Below are 20,620 nucleotides of genomic sequence, written 5' to 3' on the forward strand. Positions count from 1 at the left end.
GAGACAAATGTATATTTGCCATCATGAAATAGTTACAGAAAGCAGACAGCACTTGAAAAAAACAGTAGTTTGTGGTGGTAGTTTTATGGCGCCTGATGTGCATAAACATCTGGAGGGAAATGATCAAAAGAACCGGCGTTCCTGATAAGTTCTGAAACTGAGCTGAACACACACACAGACACACACACACACACACACACACACACACACACACACACACAGTCGGTGCGTCTGTTGCCAGCTACCTAGTTAACATACAGTGGGTACACTGGCTGTTTGGGGCAAATAAACACAAACAGTTCAGTGGTCAAATTTGCACAATATTTTGACACAAGGAAAAAATGTGTTTCAGTTTCTGTCTGAAAACACCTTCAGAAAGGAGATACAACATAATTAGTGAGCTTTAGAGGTGTTGGTGCATATTTTTGAACTTTGGACAGAGGCAGGCTAGCTGTTTCCAGTCTTAATGCTAAGCAAGGTTAACCAGGTTTACAAATGAGAAAATGTTGACTTGGCATAACTCATTCCAGTGAATGTGGGACTCGAATTGTCTGAAAGTTAAAATAAACATGCTGTCATTAGAGGGTAATATCCTGAGAAAATGTTTGCCTTTGATTCAACAGATTAAACTACCTGACTCTTACTCACATATTTGGTTTCACGTCCCAAGGATTGCGGAAATGATGAGTTGTTCTGCTGAAACTGAAAAGGAAAGAAAGAATGAACTGAAACAAAACAACAGAGTTACAACAGAGAGACAAACCTCATCTGGTGGGAAAATGGAAAACTTTCATCTGAAAATGACTCATCCTCCATTTCAAATATGTGACTGCAAAAAATGACTGAAAGGAATAAGATGAAAAGAAATCCTTGGTGGACACAACTCATTTACTGAATATATCTGAACTTTGGAGACAGACAGTGGTGAACCTTAAATTCAGTGTTTTTACTATGTGTATCCAGTTTTTTGTTATGTTAATAAGCAAGATAACAAACAACTGCCTTTTTATTTCCTTATTCTAAAGTTGAAGTGTTAAGTTTTCTCTCCTCGTGCAGCAATTACGTCGTCTTTTCCTTGTCAGTGATTGAAATCCACACATTTGAATCACTCTACTCTTGAACTTGGACAAGCATCTAAATTCACACCATGCTTACGTCACACACACACACACACACACACACACACACAAACACTTGTTTTCTTTGGAAACCCCCAATTCCTTTGATGAAAAATGAACAGAAGTCTTTTCATTTCTTGTGCTGATGATTATACGGTCAGAATTCACTTTTATCCCACTTCCAGTTTGTGTTTCAGTAAAACTCAGTACAGAGCACTTGTTTCCGTTACCCGGAGGTTACTACAGTTTTGCATTTCCTATTTTCTATTTTATCTTACTTTTTCTCTTTTCTTTTTCTACAATTTTTGTTATTATAATTTTATTTTAGCTGACAGCTGAAATCCATAACTTTGAGCATGCTGGTGAGAGATGCTAAAACTACAACAAGGATGGCAAAGCATCCAGAGTCGCACTTGTGACGTTGTTTCATTTTTATATAAACAACTGTCTAGTTGCAAGAAACTGTCTTTGAATGAACAGATAACATCTTTGTTCATTTGTTATTTTCTGAAGTAATGAAATTACACACTAAGTAGCATGAGATGATGCCTACACTCTGTATGCGACAGCTCTGGTGCAAACGGACATTTTCTACATTGTCAGACATTAAGTCCAACCACAATAAATGTGTCAGTCTTACTGTCACATCTAACTTCACTCAACATCATGCAGATGACAAACTATTGGAGATATTTTTACAAAATAATGTATTTCAGCTTTTCTAAACTAACTTAGTTTTACTTTATTCTTTATTTTAGCCATATTTAGTTTTTCATTTGGCTTTAGAATCAGAAACAGTCCTGTGATTTTTTTTCTCGTGAGATTGTATTTTTGTGGTGATTTTATTACATTTGGGTTCATTGTTACAAAATCAAGTTGTGTGGACAAGCATTGGTTCAACTTTATTTTAAATTCCATTGAACATCCCAAAGTTTTAAAAGATACCAAAACATGTCAGGCTAAATTTCAGGTACATGTGAACAACGAGATGATACAGATTATTTCTCTAAATTTAAAGGAATAGTTTGCCAAGCGTTAGATGAGAAGATTCAATATGAAGCTGGATTCAGCTGCTAGTCAGCTTAGCTTAGCATAAAGACAGAAACAGCTAGCCTGGCTCTGTCCAAAGGTAATAAAATCCACCTACCAGCACTGCTGAAGCTCACTAATTAACACGTTATATCTTGTTTAATTCATTCAAAAAACAAAGTGTAAAAATTACAAGCTTTGGTTTTACTGAGGTTATGTGCCAGACTATTTCCTGGACAGGTGCAGTCACTTCCGGTTTTTGTTTTGTTAGCTAAGTGAATCATCTCCTGCTCCAGCTTCATATTTACCGTACAGACACGAGAGAGGTATCAACCATCTCATCTAACGATCAGCGAATAAGCGTATTTCTAAGCGTATATTAACTATTTCTCTAAGAAACTTAAAGTGAGCTTGCCATACTTGTCACATGCTGTTAAAGAAACACTCTTCACCTGCAGAACGTTGGTAGTCGATGACCTGGAGGGCTGCAGTGACCGGGATGTTTTGTACTTAAAGGTTGCAAAAATAAACCCATTAAATCACTTTTAATATTACAAATCAACATTTGTGCATGTTTAATTTTAGATTATATAATTAACTGAACTCACTGCTGGAGTGGAATTTGCCAATAGGTCATCAATAACAGCATAAAGTTCCTCTGACTGTTGCCGGAGCTGAGCGGGTGAGCACATCTGTAGAAAGCACCAAATTATTGATGTTACCAGTCTGTCCTGTTAAGTGTGCAGTGAAATGCAGCAGTGATGTGTGCAGTAATACCTCAGCATGGGTGTCCAACGTGTCACACGGACTCTCTTCTCTCTCTACCTCCTCGTCTATGGCCTGTGAATGCAAAGCAGAGTGAACAGATTGAGCTCCCTGCCAAGACTGCTTGGGTGAGTGAGTGATTATACAGTGGGCTTAGACAACATAGCAACATCTCCACACAATTCGTATTCATCCACTCTGTATTCTTCACAGACAGATCTCCCTCCTCTGCAGCTGTGAATGTATCACACTGCAGTGTAGATAACACAGCAATATGCCATGTTAAAAATTTATGCTCTTTCAGTTGCATCTATAGCCTGTAAATTTGATAGTCATTTGTTGCCTCACAAGTTTTTGCAATTACAAATAAAAATATAATTCTCTATAAAGCCTCTATGAGTGGGGACTTAAGATTAATCTTTTCATATAGAAAAGCCCCTTTTATAATGATAACTTTATAGCGTGTGAGTTTATTCCCATTTTACAGTCCTCACATAATGCATGTAATGCATAATACATGAACTCACCTGCTGATCCAACAGAAGGGTGTTTGTGGGAATTGCAGCGAGCGATTTGTAACTTAACTTAATCTTGTGTTTCTAGAGTTTATAGAGAGAGAAGAGCAGACAGTGAAGATAAGTTAATTTACAATTCAAATTTCTGCATTTTACTGAAGATAGACTTTGTGGAATGTCTCGTGGAAATTCATCATATGTGTTTTACATTTCTTTAGGCATGCTTTATCACACTGCTGCAGGCTACTAATCATGCAAAACAGCCACACTCGAGACGCTCGACGGTAAGAACAGTACTGAAGTGTGTTGGTCTGCTTTCACGGCATCGCCTTGTTGCTGCTCAGATGGTTCATTTGACTGACTGTCAGCAAAAAGTTCAGTTACAACTTTTCCACACTGAAAACTAGACAACTGTGTCCCACATCAACTTATATTTCTCTGGTTGCACTAAATAAACTGTATAATACTCTGGAATGTTGTTACTTAACTTCACATCGTATGTCTGGCCTACAGAGTTTTAAAAAGCTGCTGTGTCATTCTTAATGATGATGGGTTCCCTCTGGCTTTGACATATTCAGATATGTCAGTCATTAAAAACCAAGCAATGTGCAAATCTCTGGTGAAGCAAAGATCTATAAAAACATCAATTACATGGCAAAGACAAACAGAAATCTAAAAGCAGCTCCACACTTGATATCCAGCTATCAAGTGAGTGAAATCTGTTTTTAACTACACAGCAACCGTATGTCACATGGAACATATTAAATAATATCCTCAGTTTAAACAAGTCATGCATATCCCAAGCAGAGAGGCTACCTTTCTTTTTTTACCCTCCCTGTCACTGCAGTCTGATATTCCACTCCCCGGCCTTGGGGAGGGCGTGGAGCGCAGGGAGAGAGAAGGGGACGGGGTGAGGTCTCTGATTGGTGGGGCAGGAGAGGGTGTAGGCGTGGGGGAGCTGGTGGGTGACGGCCATCCGGGGAAAGCGATGGGTGTGTAGCGGGAAGGAGACAAACAGTGAGCTCTGTGAAAACCTTCTGATGTTGAGGCACTTTTGGAATCAGGGCAGCGTCTCCCTGACTCACACCTTCCTGCAGTGTGTTGTAAAGGAGGGAGAGGTGATGCCGTGTGTGTGCGTGACTGAGAAGGCTGAAGCCGAGGAGGGCAGACAGGTGGAGATCTCAGCTGTTGAGAAAGTGAGCGAAGCCTTGAGAGGGATGAATTTGGCGGACGACTCCATTTCTCTTGCTCATTAATAAGTTTAGGGGACGGGGAGATGAGATTTTTAAGGTTATTGTGAGTGCTGATGGGCTTCAGCTCAAGGGGCTTGGAAAGGGAGACGTGTGTGTGTTGCAGTTTTGTGGAAGTCGCACAGTCTATTTCTTTATGCTTTAGTGGAGAAACAGATTTGAAGTTTGAGCAAAACAGAGGCAGTGGAGCTCGGGGTAGTGTGCTGCTCTTCACTGGCGGGGGTGAAATAACCTGCTCCCATCTAGGCGCACTGCTTGAGCGAATTTGCTCCGAGCATCTTTTCACTTGAGTTTGAGGGCACGCTCTGCTGAGCTCTTCTGAGTGCACAGGTGGAGGAGCAGTGACGCATCTATTATGCTCCCTGTGAACGTGGTTCTGACTATCTATAGACGCCGATGAGGAGAACCGAGAGGAAAACTCCAGGGGAATGGAGGCCACGCTGGAGGCTGCTGAGCACGCGTTACAGAAGGACAAGGTCACAGGGTTGACAGGCCAGCAGGGGGTGTAAGGCCTCTGCAGAGCAGAGGACAGAACAGGAAGACGGCCTTTTCTCAGGATGGCAGTGAGGAGGGAGAGTCGGGTGAGGGGAGGCCGGTGCCGGGGAGGAGGCGACTGGGGACAGACAGAGGAGGACAGGCTCTCGCAGGATGAGAAACAGGTTTGAGGGGTGTGAACCAGACTAGAACCAGGCGCGAGAAAGTGCCTCTTGAGCTGTACGACAGCAGGGGAGAAGATGCCAGAGAGGACGGATGAGCAGGGAGAAACAGTACGGCTAAAAGAAGCAGGAGAGGTTACAGAGGAAAGCTGCACTGCCGACCAGCTCTTCTCTTTGTCCGAGGCCTCTGAGAGGATGGACTCTCTGGATGAAGCCGGGGTTGGGAACAGGTCTGCGGAGCTTGTGGGGCTTGTTCTGTCTTCTGACACAGACGCTCTATTTACAAAGAAACCCGAGCTAACCTCAGCAAGTCCAGAGGTATCATGACATGAAATGCCCCTGTGTTTATCAACAGCTGTTTCCATAGAGGCTTTCCCGGCAGCTACGTGGTTGAGCGTATTTTCAGACTGAGCACTGACTGAAGGAGAGGCTTTGGTTTGAGAGAGGCTCACGTGATCCGGTGACGGATTTAACTGAAAAACAAAAAAGTTTTCATTAAATGGCTACTTTTTTCTATGCTTTATCTGACTTTCACTTCAAACTGTTGAAAGCCAGAGTGACCAAAATGTTGGACAAGTTTGTAACAAGGTTCTGTCAGTAGCGTCTATTTTGTGCTGAAAGAATTCAGTAATTTAATGAAGCCGCTATCTTACACTCTGCAAAAGCAGAACTAAAATAAACCACTTATAGAGTTAACCCTATGAATGGACTATTTGCATATTAACTTATTATTAGGGTCTAATTAAACTGTCAGATTTGAAAGGCAATAAATGTCCACCTTGGACAATCATGTAATTTTTTAATTTATCTCAATGCTATCATATATGTCAAGGTGTATGCGTGTGTATTTACCCTGCATAAATATACAGATATAAAGTATTCCACACACACACACACACACACACACACACACACACACACGCACACAGATATCTACATTGTAATATGTCAAAGCTTTTTTATCATAGATTCCCCATGACATTGAGAGTGCTCATGTTGTACTTACTTGTAGTTTTGTCCCTGGTTGGATTACTTTTCCTGCTCCTGCCTCCACAGAGTCTTTGATAAAGACTTTATCTGCTTTGAAAATGTCCCCGTCCATCATGGTCTCCCTGGTTGTTTCCTCATGGGACGCAGCTACGTTCTGACAGGAGAAAATGGAAGCAAATGTTTAGGAGGAACTGAGCAAGTGAAACCTGAGGTGAACTTCAGCGAGCCTCTCTGAGCTCAGGGGTGTGCTTGGTTTCACCACATGCCCCACACATATAATTCACATGAACACGTACATGTCCTGCTGACATTTGTGTAGTACATGACTTGTGTGCAGAACTGAACAACTGTGAAGCGGCCTTTCATACACACACGGCTTTAAAGCATCAGAAATGACAAGAAGTAAAGCAAAAAGTTTGTTTAGCAGTAAGTCCAAACTGGTAGTAAGCCATCATTGCTACAGTTATCTATTTGTATTTGTTGTTTTGTATAAATACATTCTGTCTGCCACAGTGTCTGTTTTCACTCTACCAGTAGAAGTTGCCAACATTCTGAAATCCTACATACAGGAGTTATATTTTGCTAGAATCAGCACGTCATCTGACCTTTAGGCAACCAAAACTGCTTGTTTAAAGTTTGGGAAAGTTAGTCGTGGTTGAAAGAAACCAACACTGACTGTTGGCGAGAGACAGCATGCAAACACAGGTGTCCTGTGTCAAACTAAGACACTTTGTACAGCCAGTCAACCCCCCCCCCCCCAGAAGGTTTCTATTCACTGCTAAGAGGCTATAACAATTTCACACTTGTCAGGAAAACATTAGTTGAAAGTTGTTTTCAGTGATGAATCAATGACCTTTATTGTCGTTTTTCTGGTGAGAACAGTCTCACTAGAGTATGCAGCTATGTTGTGTCTTGTCATTTCCTAATAGGGGCCTTCCCAGCTGATCAATACACATTAATTTAACTAGCTCCTCCTGGTACAAAATTCATTAAATTAAATCAAATACAAGTGAAAATTTGAGCATTTTATGTATCTCAAAACCAACAAAGGAAAATGTATTAATGTTGACAAGCATAACTTTCTGCACGATAATAGGTGCTCAAAATTGTGCTCTGAAATATAGTGGAGTAGAAGTACTGTAAAAGGTAACAATAACAATAACAATACCTCAAATGTATTTAAGTACAGTACTTGAGGAAATGTTTAACTTTCCACCTCTGATGACTAGGCACTGAAAAATAATGTCAGCATGTGGTAAAAACCTTGTACAAATTTACTTTCTTCTCTTGTGTTTACTAACATTTTTTACTCTAAAGCATGTTAAACTGTATGAATGTATAATCTAAAGAAAGAGTTTGACATTTTGGGAAATGTGTTTTCACTTTTAAAGTGCAGGGGGTGGGGACTGTCAGATATAATGGACTCTGCCTTCTTTGTTGTACAGTTCAGATAGACTTTTCTGCTGAGTGCCATTGATTTTGCTACTGACTTTCATCACCCTTGTTAATGAGTTTTTCTATTTGAGGTTGAGGGATACACACCAGTAGATTATTGAAAAAGTGAAAACTGACTCAGTAAAAGACTTATAAAACAATGACACCAGAGATCTATCAACCTGGAAAAAAGACGCTGCTGGCTTTTCTTACTCAGCATATCTGTATCCTATCAAAGGTCATCTTATTATCAATAATGATGCCCAAATACTCAACAATCTCAACATCTTGTCCATTAATTATAGTGTGCAGGAGTTGGATGGTGAAATCAATGCACATGTCCTTGATTTTTGTCACATTCAATTCTAAAAAAGCTTATTTACACCAATTCAGAACCATGAGACATTTCAGCATTGTTCAGCAGGCTCACTATAACTGTATCGTCTGCAAACTTCACAATGTGTCAAACTCCTTACGACAGTCATTGGTGTACAGAATATATATAAGATAATAAATAACATAGGATATGATTCAAATATGAAAATATGCATTCACTCCAGGTAAAGGAATATTCTAGGATAATATGTGTGACATTTAAGTGGCGCTAAAAAGGGTAACTGCTTATGACATGCCTCATTACTGACATGAACTCCCACATTTATGGTAATTATGATCCTAAAAATATATATGACACCAGATAATAATGACACCCTTCAGTTTTCGGAATCAATTAAATAATTCTCTCACTGCTTTTCTTTTACCTTATTCTAGATAAGCTGTAATCAAACAAATGAAAGGCTGCCAGAATGACATTTATTCCTGGGAATGTATTTAACATAAATGGTTGCTTATGTCAATAATATCATCACATACTGTGTGTCAAAAGCAGTTATATTTAAAACTTAAATTAAATGCACTGTAAGTAAATGTGAGTTTTTCACCTGACATGTCTTAAGACTGCACATATGATCATATCGTAATGACTCAGACGACTGGCTGAAATCAAATTTTTTTCAAAACAAAACAAATTTAAATCTGTTGGCATAAAACTGCACAGTCAGGTCATGCAAGAGTGATAAATTATAGCCATTGCATGTATTCGATATTTTTACTTCATTTTATCAAATTTGGTGTGTGGTTCTGGCTTCAGGCAAAGTTCTTGACGAATTAAGATAAACACATTTTGTTTAATTTATTCTGGTTACTTTCAAATGGTAGTTGACCAAAGATTGCCTTCTTCTGGCACAAACTGAACAAAATAACAGAACAGAATAGTTGTTCTGGCTATTTCAGAGAGAAAATATTTGCTCACCTGCTCTCACCTCAACTAATGTAGAGAAATAGAAAATATACCCTCTAATTTGAATTGAGAAGATAGTTACTTGGGGATGCTTTGAGTATTGTGTTGTAGTACTTCATATTTCAAATGAATGGTGGCCACTCAGAATACAAACTAATAATGACTACTTGAGGTTACACTTACTAATTTGAAATACTAAAGGGCACATGTGCAAATTCTTTCTTTTGATTTGTGTCAGCAGTGCAGGCTGCTCTAAATCACAGTGTTGGATTAATGAGCTGTCGACTGTCTCACAGGTAATCCTTTACATTCTTCACACTGATATCTCAATATAGAAGCTGTCTCACCGCAGGGAGTATTAGTAGTCATACGACAAGATGTCACTCACTCTAAGCTGCAAACAGCTGTTAACTATATTTTTGTATTTTAACTATATATTTTGTGCTCTCCTGATAATCATTTAACAGTATACCTGCCAACATGTGAGTGTGTGTGTGTGCAGAATAAGAAACGGAGTGAGAAAGCAAAACAATTGACCTTGTGCCAAAACTGCATCCACGTGCCACACCCAAAGGTTAATGCTCATGAAGAGACTTTATCAACATACTTCACTGTCTGGCAGCATTCAAACCAACACAAACTAACAGAAACTTCTCATATCTGATTACACTGAATGCATTTTCATATAAGGCAAAGGGTTCTGGATGTTGTGTAAGATGGTTTAAAGATAAATAGTGTGTTAAAGAAATAGTTTTGGGAAATACACTTTCCAGCTGAGAATGAGATGAGAAGAACGATACCACTGTCATGTCTGTACGGTAAATATGAATCTGGAGCCAGAAGGTGGTTAGCTTAGCTTAGCAAGATTGGAAGCAGGAGGGGAAAAGTTAGTCTTACTTTTTGGTACGCATTAAATAAACAAGACATAACATATTAATGAATGAACTTTCAAGGTAGGCAAATTTTGTTGTCGTTGGACAGAGCCAGGCTAGCTGTTTCCCCCCTGTTTCCAATCTTAATGCTAAGCTAAACTAACCAGCTGCTGGCTGTAGCTTCATATTTATCCTACAGACATGAGAGTGAGAGTGGTATTGATCTTCTCGTCAACTCTCGGCAAGAAACTTTTCCTTTCAGTTTTACATTCATACAATTTTACATGTTTAGTAACAAAATATTACTGACAAAAGAGCACAAGACTGTGCAAGATTTCTTTTTCTTCTCACGTGCTGAATAATAATATCAGTGATAGAAAGTAACTAAGTTCAACATTTATTCATCTACTGTACTTGAGTACAATATTGAGGTACTATTACTTTACTTGATGCTACTTAATACTTCTACACCCCTACATTTCAGAAGGAAATATTGTACTTTTTAATCTGCTACTTCACAGCGAGCCTATAGTTACTAGTTACCTTACAGATCACAATTTGAAAATAATAAACCATCATGTTATAAAATATGACACATTTCTATAGATGAAAATGCCATATAGAGTAGATGAACCTCCAGCTCGACCAGCATTATAATATACTAATATAGTGATATAAACCTCTGAAAGGGACATTCTGCATAATGAGTACTTGCTGCCAATACATCTGTGCTTTTACACAAGTAAAATTTTGAATGCAGGACTTTTAAAGTAAAGGATCTAAGTACTTTTTCACCCACTGCTAGTTATAAAGCAAAAAAAGTGTGTCACCAAAATCAAATTTGGTTTTTGAAATCGATGGCACTGGTCTGTGGTAAAAATAATTAACGAAACAACAATATGAGACAAAGATGGCGATAGAGTTACAGACGTACAAATGGAGTTCAAATAAAGACATGGCAGAAAGAAATGAGTACAAAGCCATGTACATATAGTGAGGGAGGATTCAAACACATGACACACAATCCAATATTGTGCATGTATGAAAAGATAATACCTCCTATGTATGCTAAAACACGGGGTTGTTCAGAGGTTTGCAGATAAATAGTCATATGTTCATGGTTAATAACATAAAAGGTTGCTACTTCTTTAAGTAATAGCAGCCCCCCCAGTGAGAAGACCCTTTGAAGTATCACATAGGCAGCCAGCGAGTTGACTTCAGGCTGCAGTCGGCTGTCCCGAGGCACCAAGAGCTTTGTTGCTGCTGTGATGTTGGTGCTGGATGAACATCTAATAACACATTAACCCCTTCAGCAATCGACACCACGGGGGACCCAGGATGGTTGGTTTCAATAACATGAGTAGTTTGTGTGCATTAAAGTAGTCCCTACATAAAGTTGAGCCCGGAGTCAGAAAAATGAAAAATCAAAAAACATATGCCAAAAGAAAAAATATTATTATTGCCATGTGTGTTTCTGTGTAGTTTACAAACGAAGAGTTTCTGTTGATATTTGCCTTTTAATCAGTTGTTTTATTCTTTACTTTTTGTTTCAACCCAGTGTAAAAAACATGTTTTCTTCTTTATAATACATTTTATATAATGAGCTGAGAAATCTGATTGACACCACAAATATCTGGTGTCACTTACTGAAAATCACATGCAAGAAAAATTTTATCTTAGAACATCTGATTCGATCCCTGATGTTGTTAAAGAATATAGTTGATATTGATGTGTGCTGTGTGAGTCGGGTGCTTGGAATACATAAAATAATTGGATGGTGTCAAATCATATCAATCAATGATGTTCATTCCAACTACAATGTAAAAACCATTGTGGAAACCGTTTAACATGAAATATATAACATTATAACATTTCGTATTGACAGCATCTAACATATAACTGAAATTTTAATGTTTACGGATATATTCTCAAATTAAGAAATGATTACAGCTTGCAAATCTATTTTGCTTATTTCTCCCTGAAGATGAGTCACAGTGAGAGCTGTTCCACTGTCTGAGAAGGAAGTCGGGGATGTAATTGCTGCTGGTAAGAGTGAGACTGAGTCTTACCCAGAAGCAAAGGTGTGTCATTTGAAAAGGCCTAAAAGTTGCAGAATTAGATTTTTTGGCTCATGGACCTCTTATAGTTTGTTTCACTTTATATTCAAAAGAAGTTCAGAGGAATCTCACACTCATCATGTTGTCCATAATCCTTATTAAGAGTTTTCTGCACACTCACATGCAGGTTTTGCAAGTTATTTTGTCTCTACTGTTGGAAGTTCAAATAAATACTATTCAAAGTGAAATTTTCAAAAAGTCTTTTGTGGTAAAAATACTGTAAGTCAAGGCTCATAAGTTTGATGAATGTCATTTTTAGAATAAATGGAGAGTGGGGAACATAAAGGCATATCTGTCACCTCATATATAAGAAGAAAGTACTCATATTCATATGCTTAAACAGGGACAGGCTGGGTGCATTTAAACTGGTAATCTTTAACATTTTGTAGCATGAGGCTGCAGGCTCAAAAACTAGATTACATCAACTTTTGTGATAAACTGGAGGAAGTTTTGATGACTGAGGAGTCGGACAGGCTGAGTGGGATCATTTTTAAAGCTGGTGAGTCAGTGAATATTCCCCAAATATAAAACATGAGTAAGTTTGTCTCCCAGAGTGATGTTAAAAATAACACTACAAGCAAACACAGATACCAGGTGGCAATACAAAGAAAAGTCAATTAGCTAAAACTCACATTATGTATAAAGTCAGCACATGCACTTTGATAAACGCCTTGTAGTAAAAGCATTAATCATGTTACAGATAGGCGATAATATCACTTTTTAATCTTATGCTGCTTCTGTACCTTATTTGGTTTTCCTGTCAGAGCTCCCGATCTGTCCTCCTCAGTAATAATGCTTTCAATTGGTAATTTCCGCACCACTGGCACAAAAGTGAAAATAGAAGGCTTAGATGGCACTCCTATTGAAACCTGTAAAACAGAGGCGAGAGGAACAAATCGTCCACGTTACAAGCTCTTGATAAGAATTTCCCAGTAATTTCCGTGTCAAGCACAAACACTTACTTACAGTAAATGATGAGTCAGTCATAATGACTTCTTCCCTATTAAAAAACTAATTTAAAGGATCATGATGAGCTATCCATAAAATCCATGTTTCTCAGAGTTGATTACCACTGAATTTCAGATTTAGAATATCTTATTTATTTCTGCTTCACAGGGTTGTGTAACTATACCCCGCCACTAATGAGCCATCATCACACGCACACATAGATTAGTTAGCACCCTGCAGCTCAAAGCCTCGACACATCCAATCTCAATAAGGAGTAATGAGTCGCAATTAAATCGGTTCATGTTCTCGTCTGCATAAGGCACCGCATGTGTGGTACTGTGCTGTGCTGTCAGTCTGGGTGAAAAATGCTAAAGATGTCTCACTGAACCTCTGTATAAATAAGATGCTCCCTTTGTGTTAAACTAATGCCATGGTGACTAAAACTTGAGCAGCTTTGAAATCTATGGGCCTTTTCCACTGCAGGCACTAAACAACCGTAACTTAACATGTAGCCATTGTCAGGGATTCTGCTTCTGTAAATGCAAGTGGCAGGCGCTCTTGCAGCATTGCCGGCTGTGCTGTCGAGCCGATGTGTCGTCACATCATAATAAATGACCACTACAACAAGCACAAGTGGATCAAGGACCGCGATGCAGACAGCACAAGGCAATATTCTGATTCTGAATATCCAACATGCATCTTTTGCTGCCTTGTTAAATGGCATTTGGGGAAATACGCTTATTCACTTGCAGAGAGTTACATGAGATGTCACTCTCATGTGTGTATGGTAAATATGAAGTTACAGCCAGCAACAGGTAAGCTTAGTTTAGCATAAAGACGGGAAACACGACTAGCCTGGCCTTTCTGTCTAAAAGTATAAGAAATTCACCTACCAGCACCTCTAAAGCTCACAAGCCAGGCTGTTTTCCCCTATTTCTAGTCATTATGCTAAGCTAAGCTAATCGCCTGCTGGCTGTAGTTTCATATTTTGTGTACAGATATGAGAATTGATCTTCTCATCTAACTCTTGGCAAGAAAACAAATAAGGAAAATAAGCCAAAAAGTCGAGTGGTTCCTCGAACAAGAAAGAAATAATCCAGCGTAACTCCAGATAAAACCACATAGCTTTAGAGGTGCTGGTAGGCAGATTTTGTTACCTTTGGACAGAGCCAGGCTACCTGTTTCACCCTATTTCCAGTCTTTTTGCCAAGCTAACCAGCTGCAGGTTGTAGCTTGATGTGAGAGGTACTGATCTTCTAAGCATCTGTCCATGTACAATTGTAGATTGTGCATTGTTTTTTATTACTATCTCTCTGTTTGCATCTGGTTACTGCAATGAATGTAGAATCGCAGCCTTTATACTGTGGCCTCTTGCTTTGTGGCTGGATTTTGTTGTATTTGCACCAATTTTGATCACAATACTTTACGTTATTAACGGATCTTTCTTATTAACGTGCAGCAACTCCTGACCGCCAGCTTTTAGCACCCAGGATGTAATTTTTTTATCACATGATTATTGAAAGTTGCTTTTTTAAAATCAAAACAACTCCCATCAAACATGTTATCTAAGATAAGTGTTTTCATTACCAAACAGATATGTGATGTCCTCTGTGAAACTGAAAAGGGGCTCGTGTCAAACCACTTTGGTGTTGATGGTATAAAACAACCTCTGGGACAAGCAGGTCCATACTGTGAAACTGTCTGCAGAGGTGACCTATACATCCGGCTCTCAGCTTTTCCTGTATAGTTAAATGGATTGATTTTCACCGAGGTCACCCATCCAGAAAATGTATGAAGAGTTGGAGCTGCGACTTGTGGTGGGTAAAAGCTCCTATATATGAAAGACAGCAACCTCTTTATATAATGGCATTTTGTGTGAAAACATTTTCTATTTATTCCCACCGCAGCAATCAAAGCACGCACTCAAAAGTACTTCCGCTGCTTACTAATCACGCTTCTTCTCTCCACAGTGTTGTTGGGTCATCTGTAAAATGCAAACTGGAGGGTAAGGGCACTGGGATTTCCTTCACTAATCAGTGGAGCGTATTGTAGCAGACACTTGAGACAATAAAAAATGGATCACACATCATCTGCTTATTGATGTAGACACAGTCAGAGAATTAGCATATTAGGTTCTGTTTTACCTTTCATCTCATAATTTCACTGCAGACACAAGTTCAGCCAGCCAGCCCGGTTCTTATAATAATGTGTGGCAGGTTAAATTTGGAAGAAGATAAAAAAAAGCAGCAGCGAAACAAAATGATTACCAAGACGTTTACAAACACAGATTTCTTATTTTAAAATGTAAAATTGCATTCGTTATTTGAATGATATGTTGTTGCTCCTGCTGGAAACATTTTAATGAAGTTTTCAGAGCAGTGTTTTATTATTTCTTACTCTGTGCATCACATGCTGGTCTTCAGGAATGACTTGACTGCACTTGAAGGTAACTTCTGTTTCAAAAGAACAGTAGTTCATCTGAGGAAAACACGTTTTACACTATTTTCTATGTAGTGATCTGTGCAGCCTTCTGGTTGGATGTAATTAAAATTATTTTTTTTTAAATAAGTTTTTTCAAAGAAACTGCCACCAGAACATCCATTTCTTCTTACAGCTTTTGAGTCTGATTGTGTGTCTATTGTTCTTGTTCTTAGAATTAGTCAGTACATTATTTCATAAACTATATGAGTTGACCACCCACGAGCGCTACATTATACTTTCAAATACTGGAGGAAGATTATGTCTGGTCTTCATCAGGTAGAACAGCACTGCTGCTGCACGTTGCCTTATTACTCATTTTGTACAGGTCAGGGTAATTATAATATCTTTGTGAATTGGTTTTGAACTGATGCTGCATGTATTACATTTTAAGGAGGCATGTTTGGTGCGTTCAGATATAGTGTGTGAAGCAGCTACAGAGATGGCAGAAAAAGATTTTATGAATGTGTAATAAAATGTAAAATGATGTTAAGATCTTGGATAACTAAAGAAAAAAGCACACCTATTCTAGTGAGGTTGACATCAAAGAAGAGAGAGGAAAGCCGCACACTTTTCATTTTAAATTCTATAGATCAAGGTTTCAGCACATCTTTTAAAGCCATGCAGGGTTCATCTGACTGATGTATGTTCAATAGTGTATGGGTGAGGTGTTTTTAGTCAATTCAGAGGGCAATTGACATAAACATAAGAGTCCACAGGGAGGTAATTTTTAGACTCATTTCTATGGTCTTTCTGGTTTATTATATATTCCAAAGAAGCAGAAGACAGAGACAGGTATGTAATAGACTCATGCAACCAGATTTAGTCTCTTAAACACTGAGTACATTTACATTTAGTATTACACTTTTATACAAAGGTATACTCCACTACATCTTAGAGTGAAATATTGTACTTTTTTTTTCTCCACTATGTTTATTTCACAGCTATAGTTACTGGTTACTTTACAAATGAATATTCATGATGACTTTTTAAAATATGATAGATATAGATTCAAATACTCAGTAGTATGTAAAGTAGTTAAAAATTGCACCACATTTACCAGCTGCATCATTAAATGGCTGCTCACACGTTAACGCATCATCAGAAATAAAAATAAAATATGAATGTATTCATTTTAATATAATAATAATAATATAATTTAACATTGACACGGGCCACTCTGCCTGTATAATGAGTAGTTTTACTTTTAATACTTTAAGTGAATTTTGCTAATAATACTTAACATTTTTAATGCAGGACCTTAACTTGTAATATTTTTACATTGTGGTGGTACTTAAGTCAAGGATCTGTGTACTTCTTCTACCACTTTCCCTAAAGTCATGCCACCCATGTTCTTTGTGACATAACACCTAGTTCCTGAGCCTGAGGTTCACTTGTACTTTTGAGGGCCAAGATATTTATATTAGAGATACCAGCGTATCTGAAATCAGCTGTAAATAAAGAAACAGAACAAATGCCTCGACTAAAATAATCATGTGCCATCTTATAAACTTGTTTATGTATTTATGTTCTTATGTAACCTCCTTGTTTGCGTGTCCTCTGTAGTCATAGCAGAGCAAGTTTATACTGTGAAAGGTTACAGTGAGCGTTTCCTACTTGCCCATTGGAGCCCTCTTGAATGTTTAACTGCGATGAGTGTTGCCGAGGTCATACCGTCCTCATAGATCACATTTCCAACCACCACTGGTTCACTGTGCTACATGTCGCCTCACTGTGTGCGCGCTCTCGCTCACTTATTTCTTGTGGCATCTTGGACCCGTCCCAAAGACCGAATACAAGCAGTCCTAAATCATTTCCTGAAGACCACCCTCTGTGGGGCTCTTTAAAGGAACACTCATAAACAGTGACAGACAAGTGATAAATACACTTTAAGGAAACATACTACTGAATGAATGCAAGGGACGTTATTCCTTGTGATATAGGTTGTGTGTTATATGTCCATTATTGTGCAATTTTAAATGATCAAAATCCCAAAATTGCACAGTAGCTCATCTTATGGATTTATATGTGTTCATTAATGCTTCCTCCATAGAAGCAGCTATACGAAACACTAGTTCAACTTTAAGCAGCACTCTATACTTTCCAATAGTTATACATAATAATTATTCACATAGTTTGCCACTGATGATGCTCAGTTCAGTGCCATATTGAGCTATTCCTTTGCAGAATAAGAGCACAATTACTGCTGTAAATCTGAAACCGCTGTGCTCCACAGATATTAACATGTATATCTGAGTAGACCACGTTGTGCCACAGTAAAAGCATAAACAGTTGGGCGTGTCACTGAGTAAAGAGTTTAATTACAGACAAACACACAGCCCCTCCCTCCAGAGTAGATAGGGCATGCAAATATAGCCCACTGCCAGGTGCTACTGAGCACACTGGGTTATCTCTCCAGATTATAAACAAACATTATGATGCTAAGTCTCAGACACAAGGACAAAAAAACACAAAAAATGCATATAATTCAATCAATGCCTGTAATTTTCAATATCAGCATATTAAGTTGAAAATGCCAGTGTGATCAAATAAAGCTTATGATTGCCTTTCAGAGTCTGTCGCAGGATTGCATAATTATTCACATACTTTAAAGGTAACATCTTCTATGAGGAATATATGTATAATGCATCATAAAGGTACTTATATGACCTTACAGTGTAGGGATAAGAAGTAAAAAAATGTCAGAAAAGTATAAACTTACTTACATGCAATTTTCATAAAATATTAACATTAAAAAGATGTATTTACATTAATTCTCGTAACTCATTTTTTCTGTGTATTTAAATTTATCCAAAAGCAGTTTGGTAACTGTTATTCATCCTAGAGTGACAGGAAATAACAGGATAAGTATCAAGTAGCTGCATCTGAGTGTGTCTATGTGTTTATGTGTGAAAGCCTGGAGGTGGTAAAGGGCTCAGGGGTTAATGGTGTTGATGGATTAAAACCAAATTCTTTAACTGGTTTCATTTTCTAGTAGGATTTAGCTTTGAGGAAAAAATCTTTATCTCAAAACAGAATTTAAAGCCAGAACCACTGTAACTACAAATAGCAGTGGAAAGCAAAGGCAGGTCAGTGATATTACTTCAGCCTTACAGTAAACACCCAATCTGGTACACATTTTCAAAAGAAATATATCTGTTATCAAACCCTCCTACCTTCCCCAGACTCTTATTCAAATTGTCCATTTCTGCTTCAAATGCCTCCTATCCAGAAGTGTTGCTTGTGTCCAGGCTTCGGAAAAACATCTCTCAAGACTTCAAATGTTGATCAAAGATACGGAAAGCATGATAGCCGCCTCGTGAAGTTTAAAGTGTATTGCTGTTGGTGTGTGCATCGCCCTGCAGATTTCCTTTTATAGACACATAATAGCCATAAATAGCTTGCAGACAGCAGTCAGCCTGCTGGGCACCAGTAACAATGTTCACACTGGGAGTTACAAACAACACAGCTCTGTCTCCCTGGAAAGTTCACTTGTCCACAATGTTAGCACTTTTTTTCTGAAATAAACTCACATTCTTCTTCATTTATCTCCATGAATGACTAAAAGTTGTGTATTCTTCCCCAGCATGGGTCTCATAAATGATATACAGCTACAATATGATAGACATCATGCTGAAAACATGACAAATATCTTGACTGACTGAGCTCAGATTATTAAAAAAGAGAGGTGGAGATGATTGTATTGATTGGACAAAAAAAAACCTGTTGAGAAAATAAATGCTGCCATGGAGAATAAACAAGCAAGAGTCAAACATTTGTGTCTCATTTTTCTCCACAGGGGACGGCGACAATTACCTCATTATGATCAAACATTCAAGAAAGCATTTATTTTTTAGCACAGGTCTGTGAAGAGCTCGCATTGTGTGGCGAAGCTGTTGTAATGACGAATGAATTGAAAAATGAATAAAGGCATCATCAGTGTGAACTTGCATGTCTGACAGCTGAACATATAGCAAAGTGCTCTATGTGTGGGCAGCATTAGAAAATTCTGATTTTAAAAGATTTTGAATTTTATCCAGCACAGCTGATGTATTTTCTAATACAGAACACTACTTTTGAATTCGTATAAACAATATGATGTTAATGTAGCCTCCAGATAATCTAAACCGCTGCCAGCCAGCAGACTGATGTGACAGAGGCATCACAGTTTCCAATAATGAGTAATCAGGTGGCTTGAAACAAATTAATTTACTTCCTTGTTTGCTACTTCATCGACTTCTCTGTTCCCTTATCAGTGAGTGAAAGCAGACCTCCGGAGTGGATGCTAATCCTTTAAGTACACTACATTCTTCATTCCTGTCACAGCTGTTCTTGTCTATTTCCACCCTGCTATCTCCCTCCCCCTGTTTCTCTGTGGCAGTCACACACAGAGAAAATCACAATAAGACAAAGCATACACCAAAGCCTGGCACCTGTTTGTTTTATACTCTTAGGAGTATTGTGATTTTGTATTAATTTAGATTAAAAGCATTGGACAAGTGCCTGAAATGTAAATGTGTAAACGCTTTTGAGCATCAAATTCTAAGCAGATTTGATAGCAACAAGTCCTAAATTATCGCCTTAAGCGATGGATATCCAGTCTCTGTGGAAAAGGCAGAAAGTCACATCTATTTGCTTTGATTTCTGGTGTGTAACATGTGACACTTAGGTATTAGCTTTTGGCCTCAAGGAAAGTCTCTGATACTGAAACACTAAATTTAGTCTGGTGTCAGCCCATTAGTGAACACCAGCAGAGATACATCTCTAATCCGCTGTTTCAATGAACCCAGCCTTGATTTGATCATGTTCGGTTTGAATTGCCAGCGTCCAAATGTTAAGTATTTATCATTATGTAATGAGATATTTGTCAAATATTAAAAGAAATCCCCCCACAGAGAAAGAAAATAATTCAATGCAAGTTTGTGAAAAGTAACTGAGTAAAATGCTACAAATTGCTTCTTGTCGTCAGATAAATGGTTTTAAAGTTTAACTGCAGATAAATATCAAATAGAATTATTGATTTGGATCAGTTAACTTGATAACATTTCTTTCATGACTGTTGTATTTTATCTTTTGTCTGGTGTTTGTGCATAGTATAATATTCTAAACTAGATGAAGCAGAGAAATTGATTTTATGAAACAGTGAAG

The 20,620-nt window shown here is 38.1% G+C and overlaps 1 protein-coding gene across 8 annotated transcripts in view; it reads right to left on the reverse strand.

The window, feature by feature from the left end:
• LOC122884548 (muscular LMNA-interacting protein) overlaps positions 1 to 18,834 on the reverse strand; it is a 29,572-nt gene extending 10,738 nt beyond the window's left edge. For 3 of the 8 annotated variants that reach the window (XM_044214609.1, XM_044214607.1, XM_044214604.1), the window contains exons 1-9: positions 18,649 to 18,833; positions 12,790 to 12,915; positions 6,340 to 6,477; positions 4,244 to 5,806; positions 3,440 to 3,511; positions 2,925 to 2,987; positions 2,756 to 2,839; positions 2,600 to 2,656; positions 649 to 702 (exon numbers count right to left, since the gene is read on the reverse strand). In XM_044214609.1, coding sequence (XP_044070544.1) covers positions 649 to 702; positions 2,600 to 2,656; positions 2,756 to 2,839; positions 2,925 to 2,987; positions 3,440 to 3,511; positions 4,244 to 5,806; positions 6,340 to 6,477; positions 12,790 to 12,915; positions 18,649 to 18,678 — 2,187 coding nt within the window. In that variant the 5' untranslated portion in view covers positions 18,679 to 18,833. Of the gene's footprint in view, positions 1 to 648; positions 703 to 2,599; positions 2,657 to 2,755; positions 2,840 to 2,924; positions 2,988 to 3,439; positions 3,512 to 4,243; positions 5,807 to 6,339; positions 6,478 to 12,789; positions 12,916 to 18,648 lie in introns of all 8 variants that reach the window. The other 5 variants (XM_044214610.1, XM_044214606.1, XM_044214605.1 and 2 more) reach the window with 5 other exon arrangements.
• Positions 18,835 to 20,620: the final 1,786 nt, after the last annotated feature.

This window comes from Siniperca chuatsi, linkage group LG11 (assembly GCF_020085105.1).
Source record: "Siniperca chuatsi isolate FFG_IHB_CAS linkage group LG11, ASM2008510v1, whole genome shotgun sequence".
Taxonomy (NCBI): Eukaryota; Metazoa; Chordata; class Actinopteri; order Centrarchiformes; family Sinipercidae; genus Siniperca; species Siniperca chuatsi.